General features: G+C 39.7%; 1 protein-coding gene, 1 non-coding gene and 1 pseudogene across 10 annotated transcripts in view; all 3 read right to left on the bottom strand.

The window, feature by feature from the left end:
- Nucleotides 1-17190, bottom strand: part of pnpla7b (patatin-like phospholipase domain containing 7b) — a 340731-nt gene that overhangs the window by 221891 nt on the left and 101650 nt on the right. For all 9 annotated transcript variants that reach the window (XM_072566409.1, XM_072566407.1, XM_072566410.1 and 6 more), the window contains 2 exons: nucleotides 15322-15480; nucleotides 2715-2792 (listed from right to left, as the gene is read on the bottom strand). In XM_072566409.1, coding sequence (XP_072422510.1) covers nucleotides 2715-2792; nucleotides 15322-15480 — 237 coding nt within the window. The remainder of the gene's footprint in view (nucleotides 1-2714; nucleotides 2793-15321; nucleotides 15481-17190) is intronic.
- LOC140469702 (U6 spliceosomal RNA) lies at nucleotides 10702-10800 on the bottom strand (annotated as a pseudogene).
- On the bottom strand, nucleotides 11325-11426 carry LOC140469703 (U6 spliceosomal RNA). The gene has a single exon (XR_011956211.1). It is a non-coding gene; the product is annotated as a U6 spliceosomal RNA (small nuclear RNA).

Raw genomic sequence — 17190 nt, 5'->3', positions numbered from 1 at the left:
TAGGGAATTCCTTGCCCAAGGAAGTAGTTGATGCTACTTCAGTAAACGTTTTTAAAGCTAAGGTAGATATTTTTTGAACAATAAACGATTTAAGGGATATGGGGAGAGCACATGTAAGTGAATCTGAGTCAACAAAAAGATCAGCCATGATGTTATTGAATGGCAGAGCAGGCTCGAAGGGCCAGACGTGGTTCTTATGTTCATTGTGTTTGCACCACCCCTCTGAATGAGCGACATGAAACAGTGCTGGCCTCTGGCCTTTTCTTCTCTCCTAACCCTTCATGTCGTTTTGATTCAAGTAATCATCTTTTGCCCTCTTGAATGTCTCAAATAAAGGTTCCTCCACCACAAAGGAGCATTAATATAATTAAGTTTTGCTACTGTTTTGATGAGAACCCACTTGAAAGTACACTGTGCAATTTTGGACTCTGTATTTAAGGAAAGCTATACATTACTGGCAGTGCAGCAATGACTCATTACATTGAGTCCAAGGGTAAGAGAGTGTTGTTCTAAGCTAAGAAGAGTTTACAAGAACCTGAAGTGATCGCAATGAAATGTGCAAGATTCTGAAGGGATCTGTGACAGGGTAAACAGAGAGATGGTTTCCTTTGGCTATAAAATCTAGAACACAGGAGCACAATCGCAGAATAAGAGAATGACCATTCAAGGTTGAGATGAGGAGAAATTCCTTTACTAAGACTATATGAATCTTTGCAATTCTCTGTTTCACTAAGTTATGGATGCTCCATTGTGGAAGGTGCACATTACTGAGGTGAAACAGATCTAGGATTTCTGAGAGAATCAAAGGATATGGGAAATGAGCCAAAATGGAGATGAGGCCAAAGATCAGCCACGTTTGTATTTAACAGAACAGTTTCAAGGGACTGTGTCATCTATTCCTATTTGTTTCTTATATTAAGTTTCAAAAATCAGGACTTTTGTTGAGTTTTCCACTTACCATTGTGCCTTATTTGGAGGTGTATATTATGAAAAATTTCTCAATAACTTTCATAGTTTAGGAGAAAAGCATCAATTTGTATTTGTAAAGCACCTTCAACACAATTGAAATACAGAGACACTATTATACGTAACACCAAGCCACACAAATAAAAGTTGAGACAGGTTTTAAATAACAACTTAAAGACAGAGAGGAGAAAACAGAATTTCAGAGCATTATGGTGCTCAGGCAGCTGGGTATGGTGAAGTCAATAGTGGAGTGATTAAGTTTAAGGGTGTTCAGGAAGCCAGAATGAGATGTGTGAAAATAGCTCAGGGACGGAGGCTGGATTGGATTACAGCATTAGGGAAAGGCAAAGCCACATGGGGGTAAAGGCCACAATAAGAACTTTAAAACGGGAGGCATTGTTCCAATAACTTGAAGCCATGATTTGGGATTTGGTGAGAGTTCAGACATAAGCAGCAGAATTATAGACTCAACATGCACCATTCAGATTCATTCAAGGCCTGCAGTGGTTTCAAGAAGTTCCACCATTACTAAATGTTCTGAAGATGCATTCCGTGAAATATTAGTACAGAAGGTAATTGACTGAACATGTTGATACCTTGAAGTTTCTGAGTCTGCAACACTGAGGTCACATGACCCAGTTTGTGGCTGCAATAAAGATTTTGAATTTGAACAGTGAGGGGATAGCTTGCCTGAAGCAACTACTTTTGCTCTCTCTCTCTTTGACAACCCTCTCATTAAACGTGCAAGCTGAAAACCTACTGGAAGGGCTCATCACAAGTGACGTGTTCCTAAAAGATAATGTAAGATTTACACCATCTCCAAAACAAAATGAATCCTGTGAGTTATAAGTGGAAAGTGATTTCAGCATAGACTAAACATTTGGATAATCTGTGAATTCTTTTTTCCTGAATTGAACTGTTACTTGCTCAATATACTTTCAAGATAACACAACAGAGGATTGATATTTTTCTTCTATTGTGGAGGTTGTGTGTGCATGTTTACAAAGTTTAGGTGTTTGCATCAGCATAGTTTAAAATGTTTGTTAATTAGCTTTGTATCTTTGCTTGAGGAAGGTTTGTTTGCAATAAATCAGTTCGCTATTTATTACTGAAGGAATTTGCTTTGAAGACTAAGTGATATACACAGTCTATTATATATAAAAAATTGGCAACATCACTTTCCTTTCTAAATTCAAACTTCTGTCGTGGTCAGTGGAGGAGGGGAACGAAGCACAGCATCAGTTCACCTCGCCTAACAGGATCATAATACAGCGACGGGCAATAATTATGACCTGTTCAGCACTTTTTGTTGCCTAGGAGTCAAGTTAGTTACGTCCAAATTTGCCAATAACAGCAATTACCCAAAACATACCCTGCATATGGGCAAATACAGCCCATGACATCTGCTGGCCACAGGAAGCATCAGCGCAAGCATTGCTTCACACTGACCCGGGTGCAAACTGAGCTTCCAGCCCTCTCTAGCTGGGCAAGGACCCGTTCAGGAGAGGGATGGCCTTGACTGGGGGCTGTGGCTGCTGCTACATCTCTTGTCCCTAAGCTGCAGCTCTCTCTTACCATTGCTGACGAAAGAGCGGTGATCCATATCCACTTCTGTTGCTATCCAATGACATCAGGTTCCTCTTCACAGCACCTGCACACTTTGCAGCACTTACAATCAAATCAAATCTTTTGTATACACTGCTGGAAGGTTCATGCTTGAAGAACTTAAGCAAATGCAGTCTTCTTACCTGGTCACCTTGTTTTGCTACAACTGTTCCAGCTTTAACCTGTTGAAGAATTACTCTGCCATCCAGCAGTAAAGGATCCTAAGAAACCAAGACAAAAAGCAGAGATAAGGGTAAACCTTTTCAAACCATCTTCCTATCATTCCAACTTCAAAATCTCTCGTTCTGTGAAAAGGTCTCTGATTAGTGGCTGTTATGGCTGGACTTGGGGCAGCTAAATATAAAGTCTTAGATGCCATATTTGGCCTACATTTCAACTTTACTTCTACTGCAGTAATCCTATCTCAAGTGCAGGTAAGGAAGTTCTCATCTGATACATATCACATCAAACGTTTAATCTTTCGGCCTGGAGGTAATAAAAATTGATCTTTTTTTAAAATATTGCTGCAGGGTTGTTAGAGTCGGTTAGTTCCACATGGAAGGAGGATGACTGTCACTGTGCTAACCTGGCTCACTGTTGGACACTTGCCCATTACCACTGAGCCTGGATACTGAGAAGAACTAACTCAGTGAACAGTGAGGAGGTTAGTAACAAATTTCAGAAGGACAGATTCTGGGAAAATTGGCCTTTGAAATTTAATGCAGAGAAATGAGAAACAATTTAAGCTTGATTGGAAATATGAGGCAATATAAACTACGCGGTATAATTTATAAGGGGGTGCAGAAACAGATGGTCCTGGGAGAGTCTTTTAATGTCACCTGGGGGAAAAGGACTGTAATTACAGAAGAGAGTAAAGATAATTGTCAAGAGAACTGGGGTCGCATGAGGTGTAAAGAATACACAGTACATTATTTCAAATGCACTAGTTGAAAACATAGTGAAAGCAGATTTAACTTTTTTCAAAGTAGAAGTGGATGGAAATACCTGAGGACTAAAAGAGTATGAGAAACTAGCAGGTGAATGGGACTAATTACATAACGCTTTCAATTTGCTTTTTTTCAATCAACATGAAGATCTGAATGAAATCCTACGTGCTGTTCCCTTCCATGACTCAAACTCTGCAACTAACTAATAAAGTTAGGCAGAGCACTAATTATCTCACAATATCTGGCGCATACACCAGGAAGCAAGCTCACTGAGGATTCAGATGTTACGCTTTAAACTACCTTATTCCAGGTTGCAAGTACACTGACCATTATTATTCACTCTCATAACTACCTTATCTAATTTAAATACAATTTGCGAGCAATTTGGATGGGAAAAAATAATCCAACACTACTGCCTTCAAACACAAAGAACCTTGTTTGAACTTTTAATTCAGGTCATACAATCAGAGTCATACAGAACAGAAACAGACCCTTTGATCCAGCCAGCCCTTGCCGAACATAATCCCAAACTAAACTGGTTCCACCTGCCTGCTCCTATGGTCAAGAATATATTTACAGGGGATCCAAGATGCCGGCGACCCAGCAAGTCTGAGTCTACAGTGCTCCTCCCAAGACTTGGGCAAAGTGGGTCCCCCACCACACTCACCAAATCATTTAAAATAGCTGTTTAATTTAATTAGTTGCTTAGTATTAAATTTAAACAATCTAATCTTCAGTAAAAATAACTAAAGGGAAGGGAGCCCGCAGCTCTCAGCAAGCAGGAACTCCTCCCCCACCCTCCCCAGCTGTAGCAGAGGCGTCCGCAGCCGCCCCGGGGGGATTTACCTACAGTGGTGAGCCTTGTGGAAATCATCTCCAAACTAGATGCAAAGATCGACACTTTTATTGAAGAATCCCGAAGCTGACGGGACTCACTCTCGGCCGCGCTGCAAAAGCACGACCAAGACATCAAGGAAATAGAGTGTCGAGTCGGAGGGGCGGAGCTAAAGGCCGCGACCTCCGAAACTACAGCACAATCGGCTATGGATCGGGTCTGGACTCTCGAACAGCGAGTCCGGACCTTACAGTACCACACTGACGACCTTGATAATCGAGGTCGTCAAAAAAATATTAGTTTGCTGGGCCTTCCCGAACGGGAAGAGGAAGGCCAGCTTACAGCGTTTCTTGAACAGTGGCTTCCACAGCTGTTAAATCTGGAGGCTGGATCAGGCTAGGTAAGGGTGGAATGGGCCTACTGGGTCGCAATACGCAGGCCTGGCTCGAACCAGCGTCCCCGCCCAGTCCTGTTCCGACTGCAGAGCTATAAGGAGAGGCAGATACTCCTAGAAGCCTCTAGAAATCTTGGAAAAGATTCCCAAGCCATGATCTATAAAGGATCCAAGATCATGTTATTCCAGGACTTTTCCCCAGCTCTGGTCTGAAAGAGGAAGGCATTCGATGAGGCGAAGAAGTGTTTAAGGGACTTAAATATTCAGTACTCCTTATGCTACCCATCAATGCTACGCTTTAACCATGAAGGATCTGTGTATAACTTCGGATCGCCAGAAAAGGCTAAGGAATTTTTGGACTCTCTTAGATAAATTGTAAGAGATAATGGATGTTGGTTTGCCTTCCCCCCACTCCGGTCTACACCCCCCCCCCCCCTTTTCTTTTTTTTTAACCTTACTGTTTAATATTACCTTGGGCGGGGCGGGGGGGGGGGGGGTGGGTGAGGAGAGGGATTTATTTATTTGTTCTCTACTTAACGGTTTTCTCCCCCCCCACCTTGTTTTTTATTATTATTCTATATATATAGGCCGGGGAGTCTAGTTAATGTTGGTGGGGGGGAGGTGGTTACCTTATTCTATTTTACCTCTGTCTCTAGGAGCAGGGTTTTTTTTCCTTGTTATTTTGTATTATTATATTTAATTATTACTTGCTGAGGTTGTAATTTTATAGTTATATATGTTTATACATGGTATTAACATTACCAAATATATCCAGGTGTTGGTGTGGATGGGTGGGGGTAGGATGCTCACTGTTAACTCTAACTCTGTAGTATACTTGAATTCTCCTCATCCTACTGAGGAGCGCCTGGGTCAAGGGTGGGGCACTGGTTAGGAGAGGATACGATGGATCTTTGGAAAGGAAGTGGTACCCCCTGGGAACAAGGGGGAAAATCTCCATTTAAATACGTTTTTTTATTATTTAGAAATAGTTTTTTTTATTATACTGTTGAGAGTGTATTAGAGAGCCTTTATTTTTGTGAATTTTATATGCTCTATGCTAGGGATGTTCTGGATAGGGTTTTCCCTCCCGAGGAGTCTCGGATTTGCCCGGACGATTATGGTTGATCAGTCGGTTAAGTGGTGCACCTGGAATGTCAAGGGGAGTAATTCGCCAGTCAAAAGGAAGAAAATATTATCAAGTTTCAAGAAAGAAAGAGTTGATATAGCTCTCCTGCAGGAGACACACCTGTTGGATAAAGAACACTTGAAATTATGACAGGGTGGATTTGATCAGGCCTTTTTTTCTTCTTTTAGCTCAAAAAGTAGGGGAGTTGTTATTCTTATTCGGAAGAATTTCCCTTTCAAAATCCTAAATCAGATAAAAGACGAATCTGGACGATATATTCTGATTAAAGCCCTTATAAATGGAGAGGAATATGGGATTTTAAATTTGTACTGCCGCCCGGCACACCACTTTAAATTTATAACGGAAGCCTTCTCAAAATTGATGGCTCTTCGTCCCCATCATACAATTATAGGGGGAGACTTTAATTGTATTATGGATCCAGAAGTAGATAGGATTCCCAAGAGCACTGCAGGAGTATCTCCCAGATCTAGACAATTGGTGGATCTGAACAAAGAATTAGGATTAGTAGATGTATGGAGATGTCTTCATCCACAGGGCAGAGATTTTTCTTTTTACTCCAATCCACATAAATGTCATACCTGAATTGATATGTTTTTTGCCCCCCAATTTTTTAAAATTCCATATCATCCTGTAAAATAGGTAGCATAGCGATTTCTGATCATACTGCTGTATATATGGAAATCAATGCGAGGAACAATGGGACATCCCCTCGGCATTGGCATATGGACCCCTTCCTGATGAAAGATAGTAAATTTGTAAAGAACTTCTCTCAAGAATTTAAAACTGTTTTAGAAATTAATTTTGGTACGGCTAGCAACCCATCAATGATGTGGGAGACCATCAAAGCTTACGCGCAAGGTTTGATCATCTCCTACTCAGCGACCCAGAAAAAATTAAAGGGAGAACAACAGCGTCTGCTTGAAGCTCGCTTAAAAGCAGCTGAAACAGCATAATTTGATAGACCTCCTATTATCAAATTGCAAAGGATTACGGCCCTTAGGACAGCTCTAAACACTACGCTTACCCAAACGGCTAAGAGGGAAATATTATTTGCAAAACAAAGGTTATATGAATTTGGTGACAAACCGGGTAGATACTTAGCATTTCTTGCAAAGAAAAAAAAGGCTCCTCAAACTATCACGTCTATCAAGGAAACTACGGGTATTTTGACTCATGATCATAAAAGGATCAACGCAATCTTTAGAAAATTTTATTCTGATTTATGTAAATCGCAGGATTGTGAAGACAGGACTAGGAGAATGCAATCATTTTTTAAAAATTTGACCTTTCCGGACCTAACTCCGGAACAGGTATCGGTCTTAAATGCTCCCCTAACAGTCCAAGAAATACTTGACGCAATCAGGCAACTTCAGAGCGGTAAGGCACCTGGCCCAGATAGTTTTCAAGCTGAATTCTGTAAAGAATTTACAGGAATATTGGCTGGTCCATTTATGGACATGTATAACTACGCATACGGTCAGGGCTGCCTCCCGCCTTCGTTGAAAGAGGCAAATATCTCTCTTATCCTTAAAAAAGGAAAGGATCCAGAAGATTGCGCGTCATACAGACCAATATCCTTGCTAAATGTAGATTTTAAAATCCTTTCTAAAACATCAGCATTGAGACTAGAAAGGGTATTGCCACATATTATAAAGGAGGATCAGACGGGGTTTATTAAGGGCCGTAGATCATCCAATAATATTAGAAGGGTTTTGAATATGATTCAAGCCTGCCACCAGGGAAAGATACCAGGAGTAGTAGTCTCATTAGACGCGGAAAAGGCATTTGATAGGGTTGAATGGTCATATTTGTTTTATTTGGAAAGGTTTGGCATTGGAAAGGTGTTTACCAAATGGGTCTCAACACTGTATAGTGATCCCAAAGCAGTTGTGGTGACCAATGGATTAGCTTCGGATAGCTTCAGTGTGGATAGGGTCTGCCGTCAGGGATGTCCTCTCTCGCCATTGCTACTTACGCTAATAATTGAACCACGAGCAGAATCTATACGGGCTGATCCTAATATAACGGCCCTGAGGATTGGTACAGGTAAATATAAAATTACCCTCTATGCAGATGATGTTCTTCTATTCCTCAGTAATCCTCTGATGTCCATACCTCGCTTAATCCAAGTTATTAATACATTTAGCGCATTCTCAGGCTATAAAATTAATTTCTCAAAATCAGAGGGTGGCCTTGCTATGATACCCCACTTAGTGGACGGATCCCACTTTCCCTTTCGGTGGTCCCTGGAGGGTTTCTTATATTTAGGCATTTTTATTACCCCAGTATTTGGTCAGTTATACAAGGCTAACTTTGTGCACTTACTGGAAAGGATAAGGCAGGACCCCCAGCAATGGGGAGACCTTCCAATTTCCTAGCTGGGTAGAATAGCACTAATTAAAATGAATGTCCTGCCCCATCTCCTATACCCTATGAGAATGCTTCTGTGATGCTGCCGAGGCTAGCACTACGTAAATTATATGGCTCGTTGGGTTCCTTTATCTGTAATCATAGTCAGCCCCTCATTAAGCTGAAGAAGCTACAGCTTTCACAGGCAAGGGGAGGATTGGACTTCCCAGATTTTAGGAAATATCAGTTAAGTTCCCTATTAATTTACATAGCTGTTTGGGTTTTGTCTGACCCACAATCAATCTGGCTGGATATCGAGGCTTCTCAAGTAAAAGGCCGACTTATTAACCTTTTATTTTCAGACAAGAGGAAAATCATTACCGATCACTGTAAAAACCCTGTAATACTAAACAGAATTAAAGCTTGGAATATAATGCAGCAAAATGAGGGCAACTCACATAAAACATCCCCCTATGCTCTGATAGTGGGAGCATGGGGATTTCAACCGGGGTTTACAGATGCCACTTTTAAACTCTGGAGATCATGGGGTACCTCATGTTTAGGGGATCTGTTTAAAGAAGGGGTCCTGATGTCTTTTGAACAGCTGCGTCAGAAATTCGGATTACCTAATGGAGACATCTTTCGATACTTCCAAATTCAAGATTACATACAGAAGAAGACTACGTTATTAGATAGACTTTATAAATCAGATAGAGAATGTAGAGTGCTACGACCAATGGGGGTATCTTCCGTCAGTACTATTTATCATTTACTACATGAAGAAGTATCGGGAGATATGGACAATCTGCTTAAAACATGGGATCTGGATTTGGGACTAGAAATCTCTATAGAAACGTGGAATGAGATTTGGGAAAACGCCAGAAGAATCACCGTCTGCAACAGAACTCAGGCTACCCAGCTGAAGATACTTCATTGGGCCCATATAGCACCGGATCGATTGGCAAAATTTAAGGCAGGAGCATCTCCAATGTGTCCCAAATATAAAATAGTGGTGGGCATTCTTGTACATTGCCTATGGACCTGTCATAAGATCCGTAGATACTGGACTAAAGTAGCAAGTACCCTGACAGAAATTTTAGGAATGGAAATTAAAGTGGACCCTGTATCTCTCCTTTTGGGCTTTTCGAACTTACCCTCCCTGGATATGCACGAGAAGAGATTATTTTCTATTCTCTCTTTCTGTGCAAGGAAAAATATTTTGGTAAATTGGGTGGCTGAGGGGCCCCCTGGACTTTCAAATTGGCACAGATTAATTATGGAACGTATTCCCCTTGACTTCCTTACAAATATGGTGCACAAAAGACCAAATTATTTCATAAAATACGGCAGCCCTTCTTGAATTATATAAATACTGATATTTCGGCTATCATAACAAGGGCTTTTATTTAATTGAGATTACGAACCTGGCTGATCCGGGGCCCCTTGGGAGAGGAATCCCGCACGAATACGGGTTTTGTTACATTTGATGTTAAATCATTCCAAGCATGTATCTCACTACCCAATTTCTGTGTTATCCGTTGTTTTTTTTTCTTCTTTCTCTTATTTGAATAATGTAAGAGACTTAATTATACATTCTGGTTCGTTGTAGGTTACATTAGTAGTTAGTTGAGTTTTTTTTCCTTTCTCAGTATTTTTCTTTTGTTAAATTTTGGTTATTATTTATTTAAGATTTAATTGTATATCAATGTTTGTACTTGAGAGTCTTGTTTATTTTTGTAAATTTGTAAAAATGTTAAATTTCTAATAAAAATATCTATTAAAAAAAAGAATATATTTACTGTCATCCTACAAAGACTAAATTTCAGATGAAAATCTTTGGGAATAATTGCAACATTCATATTACAGCGATAGTTCACCACTAAAATGAAAAAATAATGTTAATGCAAAGTCAAGTGCTTTGCTCACTTTAAAGGCAGAACTTAGAAGAGAAAACACAAATTGTATGAATAACAGTTACTTCAGTTTTCTGGTTTTAAAAGTACATTGCAAATTGAAAATCTATTGCACAGTACTGCATCGATCTCTCTTGTTGCTAAGTTTGTCTGGTTTGAACTATACGGTGGATTCAACGATTATGTTTCTGTGAACAGTCCTGGGTCTTTACTTTGTTAAACATACTACATAAAGGCACATATATAACATCAGTATCTGTACTCCTTGGAGCCACATTTCGGTCAGAAGGACACCTGAAGGTGGGGTATGAAGGTGGTGGACAAATACTAACAACTGGGAAAGAATCGCTAAAGACCAAGACTTCTGAAGGCTGACTGTTGGGAAGGACAGTCGAGGAGGCAAACAGAAACCAAAAGCTCAGCTGGCTGAGAAGAGGAACCGGAAAGAAACAGCTCACTGTCGTCTCTGCATCAACATATATCCACTTCAGGCACTGCTTACGTTAACCACCACTGAAGAAGCAATTCATACAATAAGTTTGCTTTAAAATATGGATCACGTCATAAATTTGCATATCATCCTTGCGCAGGACCATGCTAATCTCCCCTGTATCATTCCAATTTCGTCACTGGTAATTGATCTCTGTCTTATGAAATAGAAGGTTGCCACCATCATTAGAAATACAAGTCGGTGCTGTGGTTATTGGAATGCACACATTTCAAACAGCAAATAGAGTTTGCTGCTAAATTGCAGAAGTGAGAGCCCATTTCAAGTAGACATGCAAAGTTAGCTGGTCATTCTGTACAGGTCAGTACTAAAGATATATTGCTGAATTGTGTGGACCTGAAGTCAGATCCAACATGACAAACAATGGCGTACCTTGATACAGACAGACTTTAAATCTGGAGGACATGTAGAAAGTACCAGTTAGGCAACCGTATAAGTGTAGTGAAGATTACACTTATTCTCAATTACTTCTATTAATTTGGGTTCATTGGGCTAAAATATCTTTCCTTACCAAAAACACTGAAGATCACAGTGAACTCACTGAGGTAGGGCTAGGGTGACTGAACTGGTATCTGGTCAGGAGCTTATATACAATAGAGGTTCTTAAGGATCTTCAAGTGCTCATTTGTATTCCACAAAATAGTTCAGACCTTTTTTTTTAAAAGCATGGAACACTTCACAAATTTGGATGTCATCCTTGTGTAATGCCATGCTAACCTTTTCTGTATCATTCCAATTAGTGATTGGCCTCCAAATTGCGGCTTTTGAACTCTTATTTCTCCTTTACTTTTCTACCGAGGAAAAACATGCAAATTGCGGGAGCATGCAGGAAATTTCCATTAAATACACAACATTATATAAGATTGACAAACAACCAGATATACTAATACCCATCTAACTGTACAATGAATAAGACAAATGAAAGACCATTCCAATTATTAACATTAAAGTTGATTTTTTTTAAACAACTTCACGAGGTTGAATATTTTCCTGAAGCTCAATATTTAATTAGCATTTTCGTAAATCTAACCTAGTTACATGCACTGGTTTGACATTGGGGAGCTTTCCATCTTTTGGCAGATAACAATTAGGGAGCGACCCTGGGCACACAAGGGCACGTGGGCATAAAAAACCCAGAGTAACAGAGAAAAGCATAAGATGTAACACCCACCACTGAGACTGATTCAGCTCCTGCGCACTAACTGGGCTCAGTGATATTTACAATAAGGCCTCACAAAGTGCAGGAGCAAGCTGAAACTTTGGGAGCTGCGACGGATTTATGAGAGATGTGCTTCCACTAAAGCAGAAAGGCCTCCCATACTTTCACAGGATCCCCCTGCTCTTCACCCCACCCTTTCGCATGCAGATACATTTAGAAGTTGTGACAATTTAAAAAGTTCAAAATCAGGTCACCGTATAGACCATAAGACCATAAGACCATAAGACATAGGAGTGGAAGTAAGGCCATTCGGCCCATCGAGTCCACTCCGCCATTCAATCATGGCTGATGCGCATTTCAGCTCCACTTGCCAGCGTTCTCCCCGTAGCCCTTAATTCCTCTAGACAACAAGAACCTATCAATCTCGGCCTTGAAGACATTTAGCGTCCCGGCTTCCACTGCACTCCGTGGCAATGAATTCCACAGGCCCACCACTCTCTGGCTGAAGAAATGTCTCCGCATTTCCGTTCTGAAATGACCCCCTCTAATTCTAAGGCTGTGTCCACGGGTCCTAGTCTCCTCGCCTAACAGAAACAATTTTCTAGCATCCACCTTTTCAAAGCCATGTATTATTTTGTACGTCTCTATTAGATCTCCCCTTAATCTTCTAAACTCCAACGAATACAATCCCAGTATCCTCAGTAGAGTCATACAGCATGAAAACAAACCCTTCAGTCTCACCAGTTCCTGCTCCCGGCCTATATCCCTTGAAACCTTGCCTATTTATGCACTTCTCCAAATGTCTCTGAAGCACTGAAATTGTGCTCACATTCACCACTTCCTCAGGAAGCTCATTCCACACACAAAACACCCTCTGTGTAAAACATTTGCCACATCATGTCTTCTTTAAATCTCTCTACCCTCACCTTAAAAGTGTGCCCCCAGCCTTAAAATCCCCATCCCAGAGAAAAGACCATCAACCCTACCTAAAATCCCTCATGATTTAGAAACTCCTACAACGTCACCTCTCAACCTCTGATGCTCATGAAAAAGAATTTCTAATATAAGCGGAAAAAGGTTTTAAAACTTTGAGAATCATTTTGAAAGTTGCTCATAATTCTTTGTCTTATCGAGTGTTTTCTCTCAACTGTTAACAGCCTATATTAGAGAGGTCAGGTTCGGTCATGTATTGCACCATCAGAACATACGAGTAACTGAAGCAGCCACTTGGGAAAACAAATCAGATAGCTGCGTGGATTGAAGGAGGGAAAATGATCATTAATCGGAAAGCTGCCACCAATGTTCTGGTCACAAAGCAAGCATTAGAAAACAATCGATCAATGCTGTTTTCAGATCACTGATTTTGTTGGAAACAAATAATAATAGCCTGTTATTATCCAAACAGGCACTGCACTGTAATGTAAAACAAATTTGAAAAACTTGCTATGAAAATTTTTTTTATATTAAAGAATCTGACTTGTGAGTAAGAAAGAAGGACTCTAAATTTTATACTGGTTATTATTTTCATTGCCTTCCACTTTGTAATCCTTCCAAACCAAGGACATCTGCTGGACTTCACCACTGTATCCTGTAGAGGATTTCAAATATTTGCTTGAGCATAATCAGATTCTGTTCATAATGGTCGTGAAGTTAAACAATTGTCACTGTAATTTGTAGCAATCACAATAGCAAGATTAGAGCAAGCCAGTCAAGCATTTCAATCTGCAAGGAATTCAAGCATGTCCCTGCTGAGAGACAGGGGGATCCTGTAAGTTTCCAGTCTTGATACTACCTTCCAAAAAGGTTTCAACTGAGCTCAGAAATTGCAAATCAGATTGAACACAGACCCAAGCAGAGAGAAAAAAAAATGGAGAAAAGTATAAATTCCTAAATTCATATCTAAATGGAAACCAGTCAATTTCAGGCAAAAAAATTTTTTAGAAAAGCAACTCACTAAGCATACTGAGTCATAGTTTACTATATCGAATGCATGCGTGTATTTCACACCCATAAATAGATAAATCATTCACATTCACAGACAATCAGTGCTCCAGAATCCAGCAGGGTCTTTTCCAATTCAGTGTAACTGTGGAGATTTATGCATAACAACAACAGAGCTTTGAGGAAGGGTCACTGGATCTAAAATGTTAATTCTCTCTCCACAGATGCTGCCAAGTTTTTCCAGCTATTTCTGAATTGTTTCTGATTTCCACTATCTGCAGTTCTTTGTTTTTTTTCCATCACACATTGCTTAACCTTCAGTTTGTAATTATTCAGAACCATTCAATAATCATGGAATTATTTATAATATGTCATCGATCTCTTTTTTCAGATACTTAGCAACTTGTCCTTTTTTTTAAAGCAGGCAAGATATATCGGTCAGTGTTGATACTATTTGCATACACACCTCCAGCATTCAAAGCAACATTCCTGGTCAATATGATCAGTTATTGGCCTTTCACCATACTCAAATACGGCCAGAACAGATCAAAGGTTCCTCTCTCCAAGAGGCTTAAAACTTAGCATAATTGAAATGGCATCATAACAGGAAAAGATAAAAATCAAACACTGAATGTATTCAATATATTGTTGGAAATTCCAAAAATGAACTGAACTCCCACAACTGGCACATTCTTTGAAACACTGGAGACATGTTGAAATATTACATAAATGAAAGCTTCTTCAGCAGTAGGAGATTTGAAAGACGATTTGATGGCATCTTGGATTGTAAAAATGGATAACACTCAGGGTCTCTGGGACTGTGGTGAATCAAGGTCAGTTTAGGCACTGTTCCTCATCTACTATGATATGTCAAGTCACAGAGATCCCCCATCCACAATTCACGTTAAATCTAGCCTCCAGAGTAACCAAATAAGCCCCTGGGTAACCCAAGCAGTCTGCAAACATACTCCATGAGCATCTCCATGATCTTTGCAGCTTTGGTTTGGGAAACTGGCAAACAATCACCACTCTCTTCTGAGTCTCCACGATCATAATCTTCCCCTTCTTCCATCCTTTCACTTTGATTTCCTGATCCAAGTCTTTAAAACTCTGCAGATCATCCAGGTGGTTTTGTTATCTTCATACTGTGTGGGTAGTGTTTTGACATTCACAAACATTCCAGTCACAAACAATAGAAGATTTTTAGTGCCACCCATGTTGACAGAGACTATTGCAATCGTAACTTCACTTTCCATTGTTGCACATTTTCAGGTTTGTTTCTGATTTCACTCGAGCAGAAGCCAAACTCTGCTCCCAAGTCAATGACACACTCATATGATAAACGTGCACAAATTTGGATAATCCAGGATTACCAGTCAGGAACTTGGACTGATCAAGAGCTTCCTTTCATGGACTTCCTCCACTCTCGGCAGGAATGATAACTTAGCCATAACCAAATCAGACTCATCACAATTCCATATATTCGTACCTAAGTAGTAATCCAGCACTTGTGACATTAAAAAACTGACATTGGCAGTAAATATCTTGAGAACTCACATCAAGTTTCATCAAGGTCAGAAGATCCTTCTTGGCAGCCTCTAAAATCGCATGCTGCTGTCTGTGATTGGTGATGACACTTGCTCGTTCTTCACCCTCAACGTAGTGGTAAACGACAGAAGGCTGCTCCATCATGGTTACACTTTTCTTTAGGGAAGACTATGGAAACAAAAAAAAAATGATGTCAGATATCGCAAGCATGATTGCTTGCTACTTTTCAAAATCATGATTAAATCTGCCCCGGCACTTTTTGTCTTAAAGCCAATTGCCTATCAGAACTGCTTGCTCGGCCAGCTGGCTCGGGAGAAATGTGTTCATTTTGCTGTCAGGCCCCTGTGTAATTGATACATTTGGTAGCAGAACTTACTCAGAAATGGTTGAAGACTTATAATCTCTATCTTGATACCTTCAGCTTAGGCCACATGGCTCAGTTCAAATTTTCAAGTAGATAAATTTTTCAACTTGTCAGGAGGAATCTAAAAGGAAGCCGAACTAGAATCATATTGCATAAACATAAGTGAACAATTTGTCTTGAAGTCTGACATAATGTCATGTTGCCTCTCACATATTTTCTTAAATTCCATAGTATTCAATAGGATCCATGAAACAAAGTATCATTGTAAAGCTTATTGAACTGAACTTCTTTCTTACAGAGACCCATGAAGAAACTATCAGAGTGCCCAGGGTACTGCAGATGCATGCAAACTCTGTTTCAAATCAAGCAAGATCTAAAACAAGTCAATGCTTATAAGGTTAAAATCACTTTGGTGGCACAAAATAAACCTACTGACAAACGTAAGTGTCAAGACCATCTTCCAAACAAATCACCTGTTAGTTTAGTTGCTTAATAAGGACTGCATGTTTCCTTCCCATACGGAGGTAGTCCACTTTCCCAAGCTCAGGACTACTTGCTCAGGGTTTAACCAGCTCTGAGCATTCGGCACCAAATGTACCTGCTTGGAGCTACTTAGAGCCACACATCAAGACTCTACTTCCTTCTCCTCCTTTCTCCTTCTGAGAAGGGATAAAAATCGCAATGACATAATTCTTTATTGCAAAATGTACAGACTGTGGTTAAAAACTATGAAGAATGTGCCACTCAAATAGTGTATTCATCATGATTTTTAAATATTGCCCAAATTTTCTATAACAGATTTACACATCGTGCTCTTTATATTATGATACCACATTTATACGAACATTACAGAAAAGAAATGCACATATTAGCTGTGACTTGTGTAACCAAATCCAGAATAAAATGGAAGTTAACGTTTAACAGAATTTACTTTTCATGTCAGAAATCCCTCTGAAGAAGGGTTAATAGACCCAAAAAGTTAATTCTGCTTTCTCTCCACAGATGCTGCCAGACCTGTTTTGTTTTTCCAGCAATTTCTGTTTTTGCAACTCATTTCTAGTACCTGCACTTCTTTCGTTTTTTTTTAATCCAAAATTAAAAGCAATTGCCTTCCAAAGCATGATAAATTTAAAAGCCTATCAGACTGAAAGCCAGTAACCCACAGCACAACTAACTCAGGAGCGGTGTTGGTTGGTTGGATTGACATTAAGGTGGAAGCTTTTGATGTTTGAAGTCATTACCTTACTTGTTCACCGTACCTATTTAAATACTATTACTTTGTGGGTTTTTTGTTTAAGTTTACAAAGATTCTTTTACTATTTCAATTCAACTTTGGAGTCCTGACACTTACTCCCTTCAGCTTGGTTTTTCCACACTTTATACTCCTTAAACAAATATGATCATCAAGGCAGATTCTAACAGATTTCAAAGTTCTCTGGTATTCTTAGAATCAGGATTCTTAGAAGTACAATATATAGATTAATGCTTGAACTTAAATGATTCCTTACCCTAAT

Source organism: Chiloscyllium punctatum, chromosome 49, assembly GCF_047496795.1.
Source record: "Chiloscyllium punctatum isolate Juve2018m chromosome 49, sChiPun1.3, whole genome shotgun sequence".
Lineage (NCBI taxonomy): Eukaryota > Metazoa > Chordata > Chondrichthyes > Orectolobiformes > Hemiscylliidae > Chiloscyllium > Chiloscyllium punctatum.
Note: the sequence above shows the minus strand (reverse complement) of the source record. Positions and strands in the feature narration are given on the sequence as shown.